This window comes from Molossus molossus, unplaced genomic scaffold (assembly GCF_014108415.1).
Source record: "Molossus molossus isolate mMolMol1 unplaced genomic scaffold, mMolMol1.p scaffold_m16_p_6, whole genome shotgun sequence".
NCBI lineage: Eukaryota > Metazoa > Chordata > Mammalia > Chiroptera > Molossidae > Molossus > Molossus molossus.
In genome coordinates, this window is record NW_023425399.1 from 17,161,782 (window position 1) to 17,181,317 (window position 19,536).

The 19,536-nt window shown below is 46.9% G+C and overlaps 1 protein-coding gene across 1 annotated transcript in view; it reads right to left on the minus strand.

Moving 5' to 3' along the window:
- The window catches only part of PPP1R16B (protein phosphatase 1 regulatory subunit 16B), a 78,648-nt gene extending 64,845 nt beyond the window's left edge, over positions 1–13,803 (minus strand). The window contains exon 1 of the mRNA XM_036245013.1: positions 13,554–13,803. Within this exon, the coding sequence (XP_036100906.1) occupies positions 13,554–13,803 (250 nt within the window). The remainder of the gene's footprint in view (positions 1–13,553) is intronic.
- Between the last annotated feature and the right edge of the window lie 5,733 nt (positions 13,804–19,536).

A 19,536-nucleotide genomic window follows, 5' to 3' on the forward strand; every position in this document is an offset into this window, starting at 1 on the left:
GTGGTCCAAAGAGACCCGGGTTCAGTTCCCGCTAAGGGCATGAACCTCAGTTGCAGTTTGTCCCTGGCCCTGGTTGGTTGTGTGGGTGGCAGCCATTTGATGTGTCCCTTTCACGTCAATGTTTCTCTCTCTCTCTCTCTTCCTCTCTCTCCCTCCCACTCTATCTAAACAAAGGGGAAAAAAATCTCTTTCCCAAAGACTATGTAAGGACAAGATAAAATAGTCAACCTCTAAGGAACATGTGATGCAAGATGACAGTCCTTCCTTCTAAAAACATCTCCCTCCCTAGGCTTCTGAAATGCCACACCATCCCAGTGTTCTTTCTACCACCCTGACATCTTGGTCTCTCCTTTGTTCTCTTGTTCTTCGGGGCCCAACATATAGCTGTTGAGGTGTCCCTGGGCTTTCTCTTGGGGTTCCTTTTTTGGTCTCTCTACCTTGCTTCCTAGATGATCTCATACAGCCCCAGAGCTTTAGAAAGATTGCATTTATAAGCTCATGACTCCCCAATTTTTATATCCATCCCTGATAGCTCCCCTGAGCCAGACTCACCTATTCACCTGCCTCCTAAAAATTTCCACTTAAGATGTTAAAAGGACATGTCAACTTGGACAGGCCTACAGAACTCGTGTGTGTGTGTGTGTGTGTGTGTGTGTGTGTGTGTGTTAATCCTCACCTAAGGATATTTATCCAGTGATTTTTAGATAGAGTAGAAGGGAAGGAGGGAGAGAAACACTGATGTGAGATGAACACATTGACTGGTTGCCTCCAGCACAACCTCAACCTGGGCCAGAGATCGAATCTGTGACCCTTCAGTCTGCGGGCCAACGCTCACCACTGAGCCCAACTAGCTAGGGACAAAACTCTTAATTTCCTCCAGATCCCCATCTCCCTCCTACCCCAACATTCCCAGTCTCAAATAGCACCATCATTCACCTAAGCGCTTAAGCCAAAAGGAGTCACCGTTGAGTCCCTCCTTTCGTCACCTGGCACTCAGCCATGTCATGTCTACCTTCTCACTTCTCCAACTTACTCAGATTTATGCCACCACCACAGGTTCTTATCCAGGCTACTGTGATAGTTTTCGATGAGGCCTCCCTGCCCCTTCTCATGCCCCCATGAGAATATCCTCATCCAATCTACTCTCCAGGAAAAGCTTTACCGTCTATATCTCATCACATAACCCAATGGCTTTTCATTTCAATCTGATTACATGTACACGTCCTACCACAGTCTTCAATGATCAATATCCCCCAGGCTACCTCTCTGTCTCCTGTGTTTTTGGTTTTTTGTTTTTGTTTTTTGGTACGCGCCCCTAGTGGGAACCGACCCTGGGACTCTCTGGTCCGCAGGCCAACGTTCCAACTGCTGAGCCAAACCGGCCAGGGCTCTCCTGTGTTCTTTCATCCTCAAACACACCAAGCTCATTCCCATCCCAGACCCTTTATACATTTTCTGCAGATTCCCATGGGGCAGCCTCTGCCTCCTCATTCAGAGCTCAGCCTAACTCACCTCCTCAGGATGCTCTCTGCTTATACTGAAGCCTTGTAGATGTTCATATCCTCATATCTACTGAACCTCTAGGAATCTACCCTAAGTAAATAATCAAGGCAGTGGCCAAAACTTTTACATAATGATCATCGTCATGGCATAATTTATAGTAGCGAAAATTGGAAACAACCTCAAAATCCACAGCTTGCACATGGCCTCCCATCTTATTCGTAGCACAGAGTAGGTTCTTCAAAGCATAGAATAGGTGCCTAATTTTATTGAAAATAAAAAAGTGAACGCTAGGGCAAAAGTTCTTCTTTAAATATACACACACTCACTCTGTGTCCATGCGTAGATCCAAAGAGTTGAAGACAACTAGGTTGGGTATGTCCTATCTGTCCCTCCAAGTCCACCCTTCTTCATGCCTGGGGAAGCCCAAACACTTGGACCACATCAAACGCTCCCTTGAATTCTGCTTTCTGGTTGGGTTTGGTGATGGGGAGCATGGTAAGAAGACTGGAAGAAGCCACTGCTCTTGTTAGGCAGACGTCTCTACAAATACACTCCTTAGGGTCCAGTAGGTTCCCCTTTCCATACCCCCTTCACATTTGGGGGTGGTAACAGCTACCTACTTTGCTAGCCCCAGGCTACTGACTGCATCATTCCATGTTGGTTCCTATAAACCAGTAGTTCTCAAAGTGGTCCCCAAGACTCTTCCAGTGTATTCAAAACTATCTTTATAATAACACAAAGATGTTATTTGCCTTCTTCACGGTGTTGACATCTGTAATGATGCTGCAAAAGCAATGGTGGGGAAAACTACTCTCACATTATCCCCGTCAGTCCAGTGGCGCCAAACTGTTCTAGTAATCATCATATTCCCTGATTCATATGTACAGTGAAAAAAATCAAACCAGAGAAGATATACAGATGGCAAATGAGCGAATGAAAAGATGCTCCACATTGCATGTCATCAGGAAAATGCAAATGTAAGCAACAATGAGATACAGCTACACACCCATGAGAATAACCATAATGCAGAACACCAACAACGCCAAACGTGCATCCATTGCTGGTGGGAATCACAATGGTACAGCCACTGTGGAAGAAGTTTGGTGGTGTCTTACAAAACTAAACATGCTCTTACCATACGATCCAACAATCAAACTCCTTGGTATTTACTCAAAGGGGCAGAAAACTCATGTCCACGCAAAAACCTGCAACCAGATGTTTATAGCAGCTTTATTCAAAATTGCCGAAATTCTGAATAAGTTGCTTTTTTGAAGCAATCATGATGTCCTTCAGTGGGTGAATGGAGAAACGGTGATACATCCAGGCAATGGGATGTTATTTAGTACTAAACCGACATGAGCTATAAAGCCATGAAAAGACATGGAAAAACTTTAAGTGCATATGACTAAGTGAAAAAGGCAATTTGAAAAGGCTACATACTGTATGAATCCAACTATATGACATTCTGGAAAAGGCAAAACTGTGGAGACAGTACAAAGATCAGTGGTTGCCAGGAGTTGGAGAGGGGAGGGATGCCTAGGCAGAGCAGAGGATTTTAGGGCAGGGAACATACACTGATACTCTGTATAACACCATAGTGATAAACACCAGTCATCATGCATGCGTCCAAACCCACAGACTGCCTAACACCAAGAGCGAACCCTAATGTACACTGTGGACTTTGGGGGATTATGATGCATCAATTTATGCTTATCACTTGTAACAAATGTACCATTCTGGTGGAAAATGTTAATAATGGGGAAGGCTGTATATGTGTGCGGTCAGAGGGTATATGGTAAATCTGTACCTGCCCCTAAATTTTGCTGTGAACCTAAAAGTGCTCTAAAAAATTAAGTCTTAGCCCTGGCCGGTTTGGTTCAGCGGTTAGAGCGTCCGCCGGCGGACCGGAATGTCCCGGGTTCGGTTCCCACTAAGGGCACAAACCTCAGTTGCAGTTTGTCCCCGGCCCGGGTTGGAGTCGTGTGGGTGGCAGCCACTCGATGTGTCTCTCTCACATCAATGTTTCTCTCTCTCATTCTCCCTCTTTCCTTCCTGCTCTATCTGAAGATAAATGCAAAAATGTCCTCAGGTGAGGATAGAATAAATAAATAAATAAATAAAATAAAGTCTTATAAAAACACATACACTATAACCAGAAAAAAAAAAAAATCATGCCAGTTCCACTTTAAAATGTCCTTGATGAAGCAATAAAACATACTGATTGTATTAAGTCTCAGCCCTCAAGTACATTCTGTTTAGTACTGTGTGTGACAAAATGCGAGGTGCACATGAAGTAGGATCGGTCTCTCCACCTGCACTGGTCGAGCCACGAGCTGAGTGCTAAGCCACCCCTTCCTCTCCCTGAGCACCGATTTCACCTCAAGAACAACTAGCAAACCACGGCTGTCAGTCTTCTTCTCTAAAGTAAACAACTGATAGTGTTGGTTGACCATGATAGAAATCGAGCCCTGGCCGGTTTGGCTCAGCGGTTAGAGTGTCGGCCTGTGGTCCAGAGAGACCCGGGTTCGGTTCCCGCTAAGGGCATGTACCTCGGTTGCAGTTTGTCCCCGGCCCTGGTTGGATCATGCGGGTGGCAGCCACTCGACGTGTCCCTTTCACATCGATGTTTCTCTCTCTCTCTCTTCCTCTTTCTCTCTCCCACTCTAAACAAAAAAGTGGAGAAATGTCCTCAGGTGAGGATAAAAAAAAAGAAAAGAAATTGAGCTTTCAGGCAAAAATTCGAATTTTGGAAAACTTGTATCACCACTATGAGCTTACAGTTTTCCAGGGCTTTTGAAGACTTTTCTGGTGAGATTGGTGTTGAAATGATAAAGTTGTCATAGGGTATAAGGAAATGCGCCGACACATAGAAGAGTTGCCTAACTCTGTGAACAGATACTTCCCCCCACCCCAGCTTTATTGCCATATAATGGACATGCAACATTGTGAAAGTTTAAGGTTTACAAGGTGATGATTTGATACACGTTTATATTGTGAAATGGTTACCACAATAATGTTAGTTAACACCTCTGTTACCTTTGTGAGTATGTGTGTGTGGGGGTGTGGGGGTGGGTGGTGTGGTGAGACACCTAAAATCTATTCTCCTAGTACCTTTCAAGGATCTAATACAGTGCTGTTCACAACAGTCAACATGCTGTGTTGGATCCCCAGAACTTACTCATCACCGGAAGTGCGTACCCTCTGATGAACATCTCCCTCTTTCCCTCACCCCACACAGGCCCCCCACAACCACCATTCGGCTCTGTTTCTGTGAGTTTGGGGTTTTCAGGTTCCACATATAAGGGAAGCCGTACCGTGTTTGTTTTTGCTCTGACTCATTTCACTCAGCCTAAAGCCCTCGATCATGTATGTTGTCACAAACGGCAGGGGATTTCCTTCTTTTCTACGGCTGAATAATATATATATATTTTTTTCTTTATCCATTCATCCATTGATGGACATTTAGGTTGCTTCTATATCTTGGTTGAATAATGTTACAACAAATATTGGGGTACAGGTTATCTCTACGGGGCAGTGATTTCATTTCCTTTGTATAAATACCAGCAGTATATGGTATACTGCTGGGTTCTATGACAGTTCTATTTTTTAATTTTTTAAGGAACCTCCATACTGTTTTCCATAGTGGCTGCACCACTTTACATTCCCACCAACAGTGTACAAGGGTTCCCTGTCCTCCACAGCCTCACCAACACTTACTGTCCCTTCTCTTTTAGATGACAGCCATCCTAACAGTGTGAGGTGATATCTCATTATAGTTTTGATTTGAATTTCTCTGATAATTAGTGATGCTAAGCATCTTTTCATGTACCTGTCGGCCATTTGTGTATCTTCTTTGGGGGAAAAAATATCTATTCAGGTTCTCTGCCTATGTTTAATTGGATTTGTAAGAGTTTCTTATGTATTATGGCTATTAACTCCATATCTGATGTATGGATTTGTTTACCTTTGCTTTTGTTGCTCGTACTTTCGGTGTCATATCCAACAAAAAAAAAAAGAAGAAGAAACCAACATTTTCTAACAGACCAATACATTATGTTGTGAGGGAAAAATAGCATGCAAGGGTAAGAGGGCCACTCAAAATGCTAGACAAACCAACAAATTTTAACGTAACAGTAAGAAATGCTAAAAATTGCTGTGGTGTCAGATTCCACATTGTAATTAAATTTCAACAAACTGTCACCTGTGGAGTTTGATTCTGGTGTCAAAGAATATCCACAATTATCTGGAAAGGCAATTAAAATACTTCCTCTCTTTTCCAACTACGTATCTGCAGGAGATGAGATTGGCTTCGTCTCCTTCAACCAAAATAACCTATCAGAACAGATTGAAAGCAGAAGCAGATAAGCAAATCCAGCTGTCTTCTTTTAAACCGGGCCGTAAAAAGATTTGCAAAAATATAAACCAAGACTACTGTCCTCGCTATTTCTTGTTTTGTTTTGAAAAATATCAGTGAGGTTAGCACGTGTGGTGGCTTGGGAGAATATTCCCACGTTCTCCTCCTTCGAAGAGATGCAGCCAAACTTCCTTCCCCCGGGCATGGGTTAGGCTCCGTGAATCCTTTCTAATGAATCACATACAGCAGAGGTGACGGCATGTGACTTCCAAGGCTAGGTCATACAAGGCATTGAGGTTTCCTCCTTGTCCATGGGTGGGCTCAGTCACACTAAAGGGAGCCAGCTGCCATGTTGAGAGGATGCTCAAGCAGCCCTGTGAAGAGACCCACACGGCAGTCAGCTGAGGCCTCCTGCCAAGAGCCATGTGAGTGAGTCATCTTGGAAGTAGTTCCTCCAGTCCCAGCTAAACCTGGAGGTGACCACAATCTATGAGAGGTCCTGAGAGAGAATCACCCAGCTAAGCTGCTCCTGGATTCTTGACCCACAGAAATTGTGTGAGATAAAAATGTTTATTGTGTTAAGCTGCCAAATATTGAGCTCATCTGCTTTGCAGCAACAGATAATTAGTACATCAGATGATGGGTTTTATGTTATGTTTTTATGAATAATACATACTTATTTTAATTCCTCAGTTTTAATTTCTAATATGGTAATTTCTAATATGATAGATAGAAACCAATTAAACAAAAGTTCTTAGGGGTTTTCTCAGTTTTTAAGAATATAAAGGGGGTCCTGGCCAGTGTGGTTCAGTTGGTTGAGCATCATCCAATGCACCAAGGGGTCACTGGCTCGATTTTTGGTCAGGGCACATGCCAGGGTTGCAGGCTCCATGCCCAGTATAGGGGGTGCAGGAGGCAGCCGATGGATGTTTTTTTCATCAATGTTTCTCTCTCTCTCTTCCTCTCCTTTCCTCTCTCTCTCTCTAAAATTAATAAAAACATATATATTTTTTTGTTCATCCTCACCCAAGGTTATTTTTCCATTTATTTTTAGAGAGAGTGGAGAAAGGGAGGGGGAGAGAGAGAGAGAAAAACATCAATGTGAGAGAGACACATTGATTGGTTGCCTCCGGCACACGCCCCCACCAGGACCAGGGATCGAACCTGCAGCCCAGGCATGTGCCCTTGACAGGGAATCCAACCCAAGACCCTTTTGTGCATGGGCCAACACTAACCACTGAGTAACACCGGTCAGAGCAACACAAACATTTTTTTTTTTTTTAAGAATATAAAGGAGCCCTGAGATGAAAAAAAATGGAAGACTATTGCTCTAAACTACAAATTTCCTCTTTATTAAACTCTACTCAAATTACCCCATGGGCGAGCATCATTTGTCTCCTATCAGGACCCTGGCTGATATAACAATACCAAAATATTCTCAGTGGTTGTTGCTGTTCAGTGTGAAGTATGCGTGATTTTACTTTCTTCTTTGTGTTTCTTTTTTTTTTTTTCCTGCACTTTTAAGATTCTCTACAAGGACGCATTATTTTTGTAATTAGGAGTAAAGAAATTTCCCTTTCCAAAATCATCAAAGGATTGCCCAGCCGGTGTGGCTCAGTGGTTGAGTGTCGACCCATGCACCAAGAGGTCGCCAGTTCAATTCTTGGTCAGGGCACATGCCCAGGTTGTGGGTCAAATCCCCAGTGGGGGGCATGCAGGAGGCAGCCAATCGATGTTCTCTCTTATTGATGTTTCTATCTCTCTCTCCCTCTCCCTTCCTCTCTCTCTAAAAATCAATAAAGAAAACATAAATTTAAAAAAATAATAATTTTTTTTTTAAAAAAGAAGAAGTCAGAGCTGTGTTTCCTTTAGACAAGTCAATGGTTTCAGGATGCCCTGCAGAGCCCCGTGTCTGCCGATGCACCCAGGGGTGGGGAGAGGTTGCAGGTGTGGGTAGGACAAGAGTGGGGGTGCACAAGGTTCCCCCTGGCCTGCACCAACCAGAACAGCTCTTTCCCCTGCTTTACATATCGGGTTTCTGTATGATATTTCATTTAAAGAAAAGTTTCCACTGCTTAAAACTGAAGTTTAAAAGCCTTTACCAGGAGAGTAACAGTTAAAGGGCTAAATTTAGGCTACAGGAGAATCGCTCATAGTTTTGAGTTTGAATAGAGTTTCCATTAAGAAAACCCTACAGCCCGGCCGCTGTGGCTCAGGGGTTGAGTGTTGACCCATGCACCAAGAGGTCACTGGTTCGATTCCCAATCAGGGCACGTGCCCAGGTTGTGGGCCCGATCCCCAGTGGGGGACAGACAGGAGGAGGCGGCCAATTGATATTCTCTCTCATTGATGTTTCTATCTCCCTCTCCATTCCCTTCTCTCTAAAAAAAATCAAAAAAGAAAGAAAACCCTATAGAGTCTGAGAGAACGGGAGCCCTGACATATTAACAAATGTTCAGTCATTTTGAGGCAGGCTGGGCCCACGTGGCCTTGGAAAGAAGTTTCAGCTAAGGATGAGGAACCTACCCAAGGACCCCCCAATACAAAGGGCCCAGGAGGTCAGCGGGAACACCAGGGTCCGTAAGAGCCAAAAACACACGAATCAGAACCAGGAGCTAGTGGTTCTCTTGTTTTTAAGGGCAAAGCAAATGCAGGAGGTGCAGGACCGCCAGGTTGTTGAAAGCATGGGCAGCTGCTCTGCCTTTAAGCCCTGGGTCTGACATGTGAAACCTGTAAGGCAGCGATTCTCAATCTGTGGGTCGTTCGACCCCCACAGGGGTCGCGACCCTTTCACAGGGGTCGCCTAAGACATAACAGTAGCAAAATTACAGTTATGAAGTAGCGACGAAAATAATTTTATGGTTGGGGGGTCACCACAACACGAGGAACTGTATGAAAGGGTCGCGGCATCAGGAAGGTTGAGAACCACTGCAGGTCTCAGCAAGGGACATCGCCCTCACATGAGGATTGGGAAAATGGGGTTTGGGGATACAGAAGGATGCAGCGGTTCTGGAAAAATGTTTGGCAGTATTTTTTAAAGTTAAACATAAATTTACCAGATGACCCAGCAATGCCATTCCTAGGAAACGCCCCAAGAGACATGAAAACACATGTCCACACAAGGACTTGCACATAAATGTTCTTAGCAGCATTATTTATCAGATCCCCAAATGGAAAGAATCTAAATATTCGTCAATTCGGTGAATGGATAAACAAAATGTTTATCCTGGGGTATGGATACTACAAGACAATAAAAAGAAATGACAGCCTGATATATACCACACTCTGCGTGTACCTTGAAATATTTTAAACGAAGAAGCCATCACAAAAGATCACATATTGTACGAGTCCAAGCAATGAAATGTCCAGAAAAGCTGATAAATAGAGGCAGAGGATAGATCAGTGGTTTCTCAGGGCTGGGGGTGGGGGAGGGAACCAGGAGTGACTACTACAAGAGGGCACAAAGTTTCTTTTTGGGGTGATGAAATGTTCTAAAACTGGGTTGTGGTGATGGATGTACAGCTCTGTACATTTACTGAAAATGATTGGATGATACACTTCCAGCCGGCACATTTTATAATATGTAAATCAGACCTCAATAAAGCTGTTCTTAAAACATGGGCAGTGGGAACAGGAGGGTGAGGCTTAGGCAGGTCTGAGGCCAAGGAGGGTCGCTGGTGCCCCAACATCAGCCGGAGCGCAAGTGGAGTCGGAGAAGGAAATTCAGTTACTTCCCCAGCAACTGCCTTCCTCTGGATCGACTCACATTGCCCTGGCAGGTGGAGGAGGTTGACTCAGCCACTGCTGTGAGCTCAGGGAAGCGGGGGCGCTGCCCCCCACGCTCCCATCCCGCTGTGAGCTAACGCCCCAGCAGCCTCCCCAACACCAGCTCCCCCGGCACACAGAAGTCATCCTGACCAGCTGGGAGCAGCGGGCTGTCATCTAGCTGGAAGCTGAGCAGAGCTGGGAGACATGGCCTGCTGACGGATGGCAGCTTCTCATCCCTCCTCGGAAACCCAGCCACCTGTGGACCCCCAGGGCACCGCTCACCCACCCCCACAGCCTGCCACAGTGCACAACTCTGGCCCTACATGCTTACTTGGCTGTCCCCAGAGCCAGGGGACCAGCCGTGGGGGCTGGCACTTTTCTTGTTCAAATTTAACACACATACCCTTGGATCCAGCTCCTTGATTTTTCCACATCTATCTGAGATAAACATTTGCAGGTGTGCACAAAATGTTCTCGTCAACAAAAGCAAAGCCACTGAAAAGCTTACATGCCCATCAGCAAGGCACCAGGTCACTGATCCTGGTGAATACTATGGAATGGTATGCAGCAGCTAAAGGAAGGACACAGACCTATTACTCCACGGCAGATGCACACGCATGCAAACACCTCCAAGATGTATTGTTGGGTGAAAAAAAAGAAACTGCAGAATAATGTACCCAGGATGTCATCACTTACAAAATAAAAACAAAAAACAAAAAATCCCAAGTAGCTCTCTATTTCTCCAAGCCCACAAATACACGGGTAGATGAGAAAAATGCTTGGAAGGAAACACATGAAATAGCAGTACTAATTTCAGAAGGAAGGGAGGGAGGAAGATACTTTTTACTCTGTACATTTCTGTGCTTGATTTTTTTGATGTTGTTAATCCTCACCCAAGGATTCTTTTTCCATTGATTTCTAGATAGAGTGGAAGGGAGAGAAGGAGGGAGAGAGAGAGAGACATCGATGTGAGAGAGACACATTGATTGGTTGCCTTCCGCATAACCCTGGCCGGGGATCGAACCTGCAACTGAGGTGTAGCCCCTGGACCGGAAATCAAACTCAAAGCTCTTGGGTCCGAGGGTCAACGCTCTACCACTGAGCCAAACCGACCAGGGCCTGTGTTTGATTTTTTACAAGAAGAATGTTTGTGGGCATTTGGGTTTTTTAAAAACATTACTGTCTTGTTAAAAAAAAAAAGACCACAAACAGAAAAGGTTAGTTAAAATGGTCATTGTGCTGGTGCAGGGCTCAGGGTCATTTCTCTTTCTTTTTTTGGCACCATACCATTTATTCATACTTGGCGGCAAGACAATGTATGGAAGTGATGGGGGAGGGAGAGGGCACCTCCCGGGGGCAGCCCTGAGTTGGCACTCATACGGCATGTGGCTACGACCGGACTAGAACAGGCATCTCAAGGGGTGGCCCTCGAATCCACGTCGGGGGAAGCAGAGGAAATGACTAGAGACTGCCAGGGGAGAGGGCGCCCTGACCACCCTCACTGTGCCTGCCGCCATGAGCACTTTTCCGTGCCTGGTGGTCTCCCCACCCGTGCCATCCTCTGAGACTGTGTCCCTTGCTGTAACCCCATGGGCAAACCTGATGGAAGGATCAAAAAACTCATTTCCAAGGGGGCTTTGGTTTCTGGGTGGCCCCACCTCATGGGGGTGTAACTAGCACCGAAGCACTGACTGCACGAGCCCTGGGCATCACCAGGGGGCTCCAGAAGGTCCCCCGATGGGGAAGGCCTGGGGTCCCGAGGCCCACTTGTGTGCACACCACCGGTGGGTGGGTGGCCAGTGCTGGGCCATTCGGGTGGGTGAGGGAACGGGAACGCTCCCGCCTCAGAGGGCGTGGAGAGTCTAATGTCCCCACGGACACCTTCCGGGAGTCTTCCCCCACTCAGGGTCACTTTTCGAACAGCTGTCACATCCAGGATCTTGTCTAATTCTTGCCACACCCCCTTGAGGACAAGGTTCAAAGCCCCATTTTGCAGATTAAGAAACGGAGCACAGAGAGGTGAAGCCAGCTGCTCAAGGCCCCACGCAGGGCCGAGGGGCCCGTTTCTCACTAGAACACAGGGTGTACGGGGTGGGCCTGGGCGGGGGCTGCGGGCGGCCACCTTCTGAAGGGGCACAGCCCCTCAGAGCCTCTGCAAAGGCCCTTCAGGGAGGGAGAAAGGGGACTTCCTCAGGGAAGAAGGGACTGAAAGATGAAAGGGGAGCTGATGAACTCGATCGCCCACGGCAGAAATTAGACATCATGATGTGCCTCCCACAGAGTGGAAAGGGCCTGCCACGTCACCCAGCAAATGGCACGTGGGAAGGAGCCTCGAGGGGTCGTGTCCCCTGAGCCTGGGACTTCATGCCCCTGAGGGGCTGCTTACCCCAGGCTCAGCTGAGTGCCTCCCGGAATGCCTCTGGAACAGGGCAGAAATGGAACTGTGCTTCTCAGAGGGTTCTAGAACCCGAGGAAAAACAGGCGTAAAACCCAACACCCTCTAGTGCAGTAAGTGCCACCACGTCTCGGTTCTTTCATTGACAGCTTTAGCGTCAAGCATCTGGGTGTGCAGAGGCAGGAGCCCAGAGGGACCCGGGAATCATGGCTGGGCCCCTCCAGCACAGCCAGAATGGATTGGTATACAGAGAGGGACCACAGGCTGCTGAGGGTGGACAGGGGCACAAGCACGACTCTTGGCTGCACAATGAGCAGACCCGGCCCTTCAGGGCATGCTCAGAGAAGAGGGCGGAGGCCAAACCAGGCATCTTACAGCGGGAAGCAAACCTACAAGTCTATGAGGCCACTGACAAGAGCTTGGATCCTGGAGTTCTGATCATGCTCTGCCGACTTGGTCAAGGTTCTGAACCTCTCTGGGCCTCAGTTTCCCCATCTGTAAAATGGGTGTTTTATACCCGACTCTTGGTTATCATGATATCTGGATCATCGGATATCAATTTAATTAACAATATAATTAAATAAAATATAACAAGTACAGGGTATCCATAAAATGTGAAAATGAGTGGTGTATGTGTTTTATTTATTTACTCCTTCACTTTGTAAAGTGAAAATGTCCTAGACAACATTGTGTATATTATTCTGTTTGCAAACTTTATGAACATAACTATGATTTTTATACACATATATATTATAATAATGTATATATTTGTAACATGTTTATATTATATACCACTTTATATTCTATAAACACTGTGATTGTTTTATTTTATTATTACATTTTATCATATATATTATTATATTATTACTCTATTTTATTTCATTACATATATGTATATAATGAAATGGTCAAGAACTTCACGGACATTACCTAATTTAATGTTCACAGAAGCCCTCGAGGTGGATACAATTATTATCCCCACTTTACAGAGGTGGAAACTGAGGTCCAGGAGCGAAGTGACATCTACCTGCCAGGGTCACACAGGGAGTAACTGACAGTCAGTCTTGGACCCGCGAGTCGGCAGCAGCGCCTGCGCGGTCACCCACCGACACCACCTCCCTCTGCAGCGGAGACAGATGACAGGGACCTGCACACGGAGCCCCAGCTGGTGGCTGACACAGAGGGCCCCGGCAATGCCAGAGCCTGTGAGCACTGAGCTCTTGGAGGAGCGAGACCCGATCCAACCTGTTCACCAGCTATCTGGGATAATAATTCAAGTAGTGAATATTTGTGGCAGGGAAGGAAAATTATGAGGATGTTCATTAGCCAAAGTCTGAGATTCTTATCTCCCCTCCCCACCAAAGTCTAAGGAACATTCGGAGCCTTCCCCAGACGCGTGAGGCCACCAGACGCGGGATGGCCAGACCCCCACCCCCAGCCCGCACCTCTGCGCACAGAGTCTGAGGGGCCAACCCCCAACAGGAGGCACGAAGACCGAGGCGCCACCGGCGAACAAGCAGCAGAGTGGCCTACCTTCCTCGGCGTCGTTCCTCAGGGAGGCCTCCAGCAGGGCCACGCTGGCCTCGAAGGTCACCTTCTTCCTCCGGCCCCCCGAGCTGCGCTTCCGCTCATGCTTGCGCTTGCGGTGCTGCAGGTCCTGCTCGTACTGCGCCCACTTCTTCAGCTGCTGCGCCCGGCGCTTCTGGGCAGCCCGCAGCCGCTCCAGCGTGGGCACCTTCTCCAGCAGCTGCAGCTCGGTCAGCAGGTCCACGTGGCTGGCCATGGCCTCCGCGCCTCCCCACGCCGGCTCGGGCTAGCACAGTGCGCCCGGGGCCCCGGGGGCGCGGGGGCTCCGGCGGGGCTGGGGCCTCATGGTGGGGCCTGTGGCAGGGAGAGACAGGTGGACATGCTTGTCAGGCTCAAAACTCGGATCGGATTATGTCACCCCGTCCAGGTTGTTCCCTACTTTATTGGGTTTTTCTTCTGTCTTTTTTTCTTAAGATGTAATTGACCTTTAAATTGTGTAAATGTAAAGTGTTGATTTGATACACATGTATTGCTATGTGATTACCTTTGTGGTCTTAGCTAACACCTCCATCACATCAAACCATTTTTTTTTTTTTTTATCCTCACCTGAGGACATTTTTCTATTTTTTGTTCAGGTAGAGTGGGAGGGGGAGAGAGGAAGAGAGAGAGAAACATCGATGTGAAAGGGACACATCAAGTGGCTGCCACCCGCACGACCAACCAGGGCCAGGGACAAACTGCAACCGGGGCCAGGGACAAACTGCAACCGAGGTACATGCCCTTAGTGGGAACCGAACCTGGGTCTCTCGGGACCGCAGGCCGACGCTCTAACGCTGAGCCAAACCGGCCAGGGCCACATCAAACCATTTATTGTGGTTATATTGTTACAACACGGAAGGTTGTAAACATTGTTGAAACGTAAGGATTTATTGTGGATTGAAAGGAATTAATACTATATTTTTAATTTCCCAGTACTAATTTGTAATATGCTAAATATTGACAGATATAACCCACAGAACCAAAGCTCTCTGAGATTCTTAATTTTAAGAGTATGAAGTTTGATCATTGCTGAACTACTGAAACCTAGAAAATATTACTTGAAGTGTTCTTCTTTGATTGATCTTAAAAAAAAAAAAAAAAAAAAAAAAAAAAAAAAACCTTTTAAAAGTCATACCTCTTGTTCTCATTGATTCCTGGACAACACGAGATCAACAAAATTTCAGAGTCCGAAGCCCATAGGTCCCTGTCTTCAGACCGATGGGCTCTCAAACAAAGAGGAAACCACTTGAACCTCTCTAAGCCTGTTTTCCCACCTAGAAAATGTTGGACCCACCTCCTAGAATTTATAGGATGCTCAGGGAATACAAAGAGCTGACCAAAAATGTTATACACTTGGTATAGTAGCGAAAGAAACCAGCGTGGAGGAAGACGGGCAGGGACGCATAAAGGCAGTGCATCTGGGAACCCACAGGAAGGCGGTGGAGAACCAGGGGATGACGGGTGACAGAGAAAGACTGGCAGAGGTCGGCATTTGCACGATGTGGAAATTTCCATCATCACAAAGGGGATCAGGATGGCTCTGTGCTTTAGGAAGCGATTATTATCTCCTGGTTTCCCTGCTTCATTCCCATGGGGCTTGTGGGGGGAGGGGCACTGCCTGTCTTCAAGAGGAGAAAGACCAGGGTTCAGCCTCAGCCTGTCAGAACCTTCTTCAGGTCTCTCCCAGCTCTGAGACTGGAGGGTAGACAGTCAGAATGGGGAAGGGGCGGCTTGGCAATACTCTCAGGGCAAAGGTCCAAGGATCTGAGTGACCTCAGGGGTAAACATAAGCCTAAGGCAAGGCTCGGCAGGAAACAGCTAACTGGCTTTGGTTGCTTTTGTTTGGTTTGGTTTGGTTTTGAATACCTTACAATGCTTTTCAAATTAATTAACTAAACTTTTATTTTGAGATCACTGTAGATACACATGCAATTGTAACAAGTAACATAGAACAATGACTTGTACCTTTTATCCAAGTTATCCCAGTGGAAACATCTCACAAAACTACAGTTAATATCACAGCCAGGAACCTGACATTGATGTAGTCCATTAGTCTCATTCAGATTTCCCCAGTTTGACATCTACGCGAGCCCATGTGTGTGTTTAGGTTTATGCAATTTCATTACAGAGGTAGGTTCGTGTACCCACCACCACAGTTAAGACACAAACAGTTCTGCCACACAAGGATCCCTAACCACCCTCTCCTGACACACTCTTGTCCTTGCCCTTGGCAATCACTAATCTGTTGCCCATCTTTAGAATTTTGTCATTTCAGAAATTTTATATAAATAGAATCAGACAGTAGGTAACCTTTTGAGATTGGCTTTTTTTCACTCAGCACAATTCCCTTAGGATTCACCCAAGTTATTGTCTATATCAATAGTTCATTACTTTTTATTTTTAATAGCTGAGTAGTATTCCATTTTATGGATGTGCCCCAGTTTGTTTAACCATTTACGCATTGAAGAACAGCTGGGCTGTTTCTAGTTTGGGGCTATTACATCCACGTACAGGTTTTTGTGTGAACGTGAGTTTTCAGTTCTCCGGAGTAAATACCCAAGAGTACAATTGCTAGCTTCTAGGGTAATTGCATGTCTAGTTTTATGAGAATCTGTCAATCTGTTTTCCAGAGTGGCTGTACCATTTCTCACTCCCACCAGCAACATATGAGTGATCCGGTTTCTGTGCAGCATTTGGTGTTGTCACTGGCTTTTATTTTAGCCATTTAGATAGATATTTTGGTTGCCTTTTTCAAAGGAGCTCAGAAGAGTTGAAATCACAACCACACTGCATCATCATGATGGTCAGATCTCACTGGGAGCTAGTAGGCCACGTGCCTACACCCCTCCCCCCACCCTTCCTCAAGTGATGAAACATTCAGTGAACACCTGCTCTGGTGACAAGCCCTGATTCAGAGATGGGTTAGAGACCAGCTCTGCCTTCTAGGAAATCCCCATTTGTCTGTCTGTCTGTCTGTCAACCTATCTATAAATTCATTTAATCCTCCTGACAAGCTAATGAAGTAGGTACTATTATCATTCCATTTCATAGACAAGGAAATTGAGGCACAGAGAGATTAAGTAATTTACCCAACATCACACAGCTAGAAAAGGAACAAACCAATCTGCCTGGGGTTATCAGGAAAGGTTCTCCAGAGTAAAGGACAACTGATAATCCCAAAGGATGAGTAGGAAGGCATTAAGAGGTAAAAGGTAGACATGGGCTGAGAGGGAGCTTGGCACGTTCAAAGGCATGGAGAGGGGCTGACCAGCATGGAGGGAGTTCCGGAAACCACACACACAGACGTGGCTTGAAGGGGACAGAGCTGCCCAGCCCAGAGGGAACAGAAGTCTTGGGGGGCAGTGGTGAGCAAGTTGTGCTTGTGGGCCAGACCTAACCAGGAAGCCCCTATGGTCCAAGTGTGATCCACACAATGTTTTACAACAGCATAGTTCTTTGCTTGCATCAAAAACTTGGAGACTTTTATATCAAAATCAAATTGTCAGCTTTTCCTAGACTTTTATATCAAAATCAAATTGTCAGCTTTGGCCATGCTGGGCTCACGTGACAACACTCAGCAAGTGTGGAGTGGGGCTGTCCCCTTCATACGGGGCACACACCCTCTAACTTACCAAAGTCCCCACTCCTCCCCTGCCCCCTTAACTCTTTCCTGACCTCCTTCAATAAATGACGTCACTTGCCAGCTCCTATGCTCATTTGAGTTTGCAAGCCCTGTCTTAGGCAGAATGAAACAAAGTCTCCAAACACCCAGAGGTCCAATCTGCACAAGAAAGAGAAGATAGTCTGTGAGCCTCCCCAGTGCAGAACAAGACCAAGGTACAGGGGAGCCATTGCGTGCACCCACAGGACAGACACCAAAGCTGTCCAACAAGCAATTCCACAAGGTGCTCATGGTCCAGTGACTGTCTCCACGGGTGGCAAATTCCTCATCACTCACTAGACGATAAAATTTCCACTACATCAGATCAACCTAAGGACTCTGTAAGATTTCTTTCATTCCTAAGACTCTGCACCCAGACAGCTATTCATTTGTCATTATTAAGTATTTACTGATCACCTGCTAAGTGGGAGGAACCAAAAACATGCTAAGGCTGAAGGTAAGAATAACCACACCCATCACTTACACCGTTAAAACACCCAATCCCTTGCCCAGCCATCATCTCAAAGAGAATCCACTCCAAAAGAATTTTCAAAAGTACAGGACAAGGCTTAATATAGCATGGCCTCAGAGAGAGCAAGTATACTTTTCACTTCTTTTTTCATTTATCAGGTTTTCTCCAGGAGAAAGTGTCAGTGCGGTACTAATAGACCTTTAACATCATCAAAACCACACCAGTCTCCCTTGTAAACAAAGAGAAAGCAGGCCCCATGGCCTTGGGCAAGTGATCATATTCAGGATAGAATGGAATGACATTGTTGTGTTTTCTTTGGACTTGTTTTCGCGGTTACCGTTTATTTATGGTAGTGATATAAAATTTTCCCTTTTGAATAAATCTACTTCAGTGGCAAGCTAGCAAGGTGGTAAGCAAAGAAAACTTACATGATGGTGGTATTTAGTGCTGGCAAAGATTATACGTGACTGACATCCTCCGTGATGACAATCTTATAAGAGAAGCACTTATATAAGCTCATTATTTCATCTGAAAAATAGTTATCAGGACTGTGCTAAGGGCTAGGGATACAGCAGGGTCAAAGATAGGCACAGTCCCTGCCCACTGGGTGGATGACAAAGCAGAGGCACAAGGGAGTGAGTGACATGCTCCAAGGATACAGAGATTGAGCGGCACCTCGAACCCTGGGCCTGCTTCCCAGTGCAATGCGCCATCCCTGGAACCCATGGTGGCAAGCCCCAGGCAGGCCAAAGGCACTCACTGCAGTGAGCTCCCTGGCTCAGGCAGTTTGCTCAGAGTTATGGAATTAAGGGCAGTTGCCCAGCCCCCTGGAGAAAGGTGAGGACAACGCCTCCCAAGGGCCAATAAAAGGGGCCAGAGCACATTTTCTCTGACTTTGCTCTCCCTGCCAGCCCCTCCCACCTCGCCCCTCTGGGTTCCCTGGAGCTGGGGCTCCAGGACAGCTCCCTCTTGACTACTGGTTTTCAGGTGACCTAGTTTTCCCCAGTAGACCTGCACACCTCCTCCCACCCCTGGCCGAGAAAACCCTGCTTGGTCTAATTAAAGAATTGCCACCCTGCAGCTAACAGCAGCTGGGCGACTCCCGGGACAGGGTGCTGGCCTGGGTGCTGGGGTAGCCCACAGAAGTCCTGGCTCCAAAGAGCTGGGGCTGGCCCCCTCCTGAAACCTGTGCACTCCTATCTTGTACTTCCAGAGACAGCCCTGGGTGGCGACGGCGACACAGCCCACGCTGCCAGGACTCGAGGGAGCAACAGCATCATCCACACTTAAGGGGATCCCCAAAGACCTCGCTGGGAGGAAAACCAGCTCCTTGGAGACTTGGAGCTGGTGTGTTGGGGGACCATCCAGCTAATACCATCCTGCAGAGAACCGGGCACATGGGGCTGCAAGTCAATGGAGCGCCCGACTAGCCAGGCATGTGTGGGAGGGTCTGCAGAGCCAGCTGTGTGTGTTGGGAGTAGGGTATCCAAGAAGCATGTGTGATATATAGTAAGAGAAATCAGAAGCAAGGTGGACTGGGGCGGGGTACTTCATTTTCCCAACAAATGGCTGTGTGAAGTCTGGGTGGATGGGCAGCCGGGAGTCTGAAGGAAGGCACTGGACCCTCAGCGAGCAGGAACGGGCGCTCAGCGAGCCTTGATTCAGCATCTGCTGCTGTCTGACAGAGCCTGAACCTGCCTCCTCTTGCTGTATCCACACTAACCCTCCCTGCCTCCGAGGGGAGAAACTGAGTCAGTGTCCATCCGGGGGAGCAGGGGCTGCACTCCCCAAGCTGAGCCTGGAAGTACAAGGGCAAG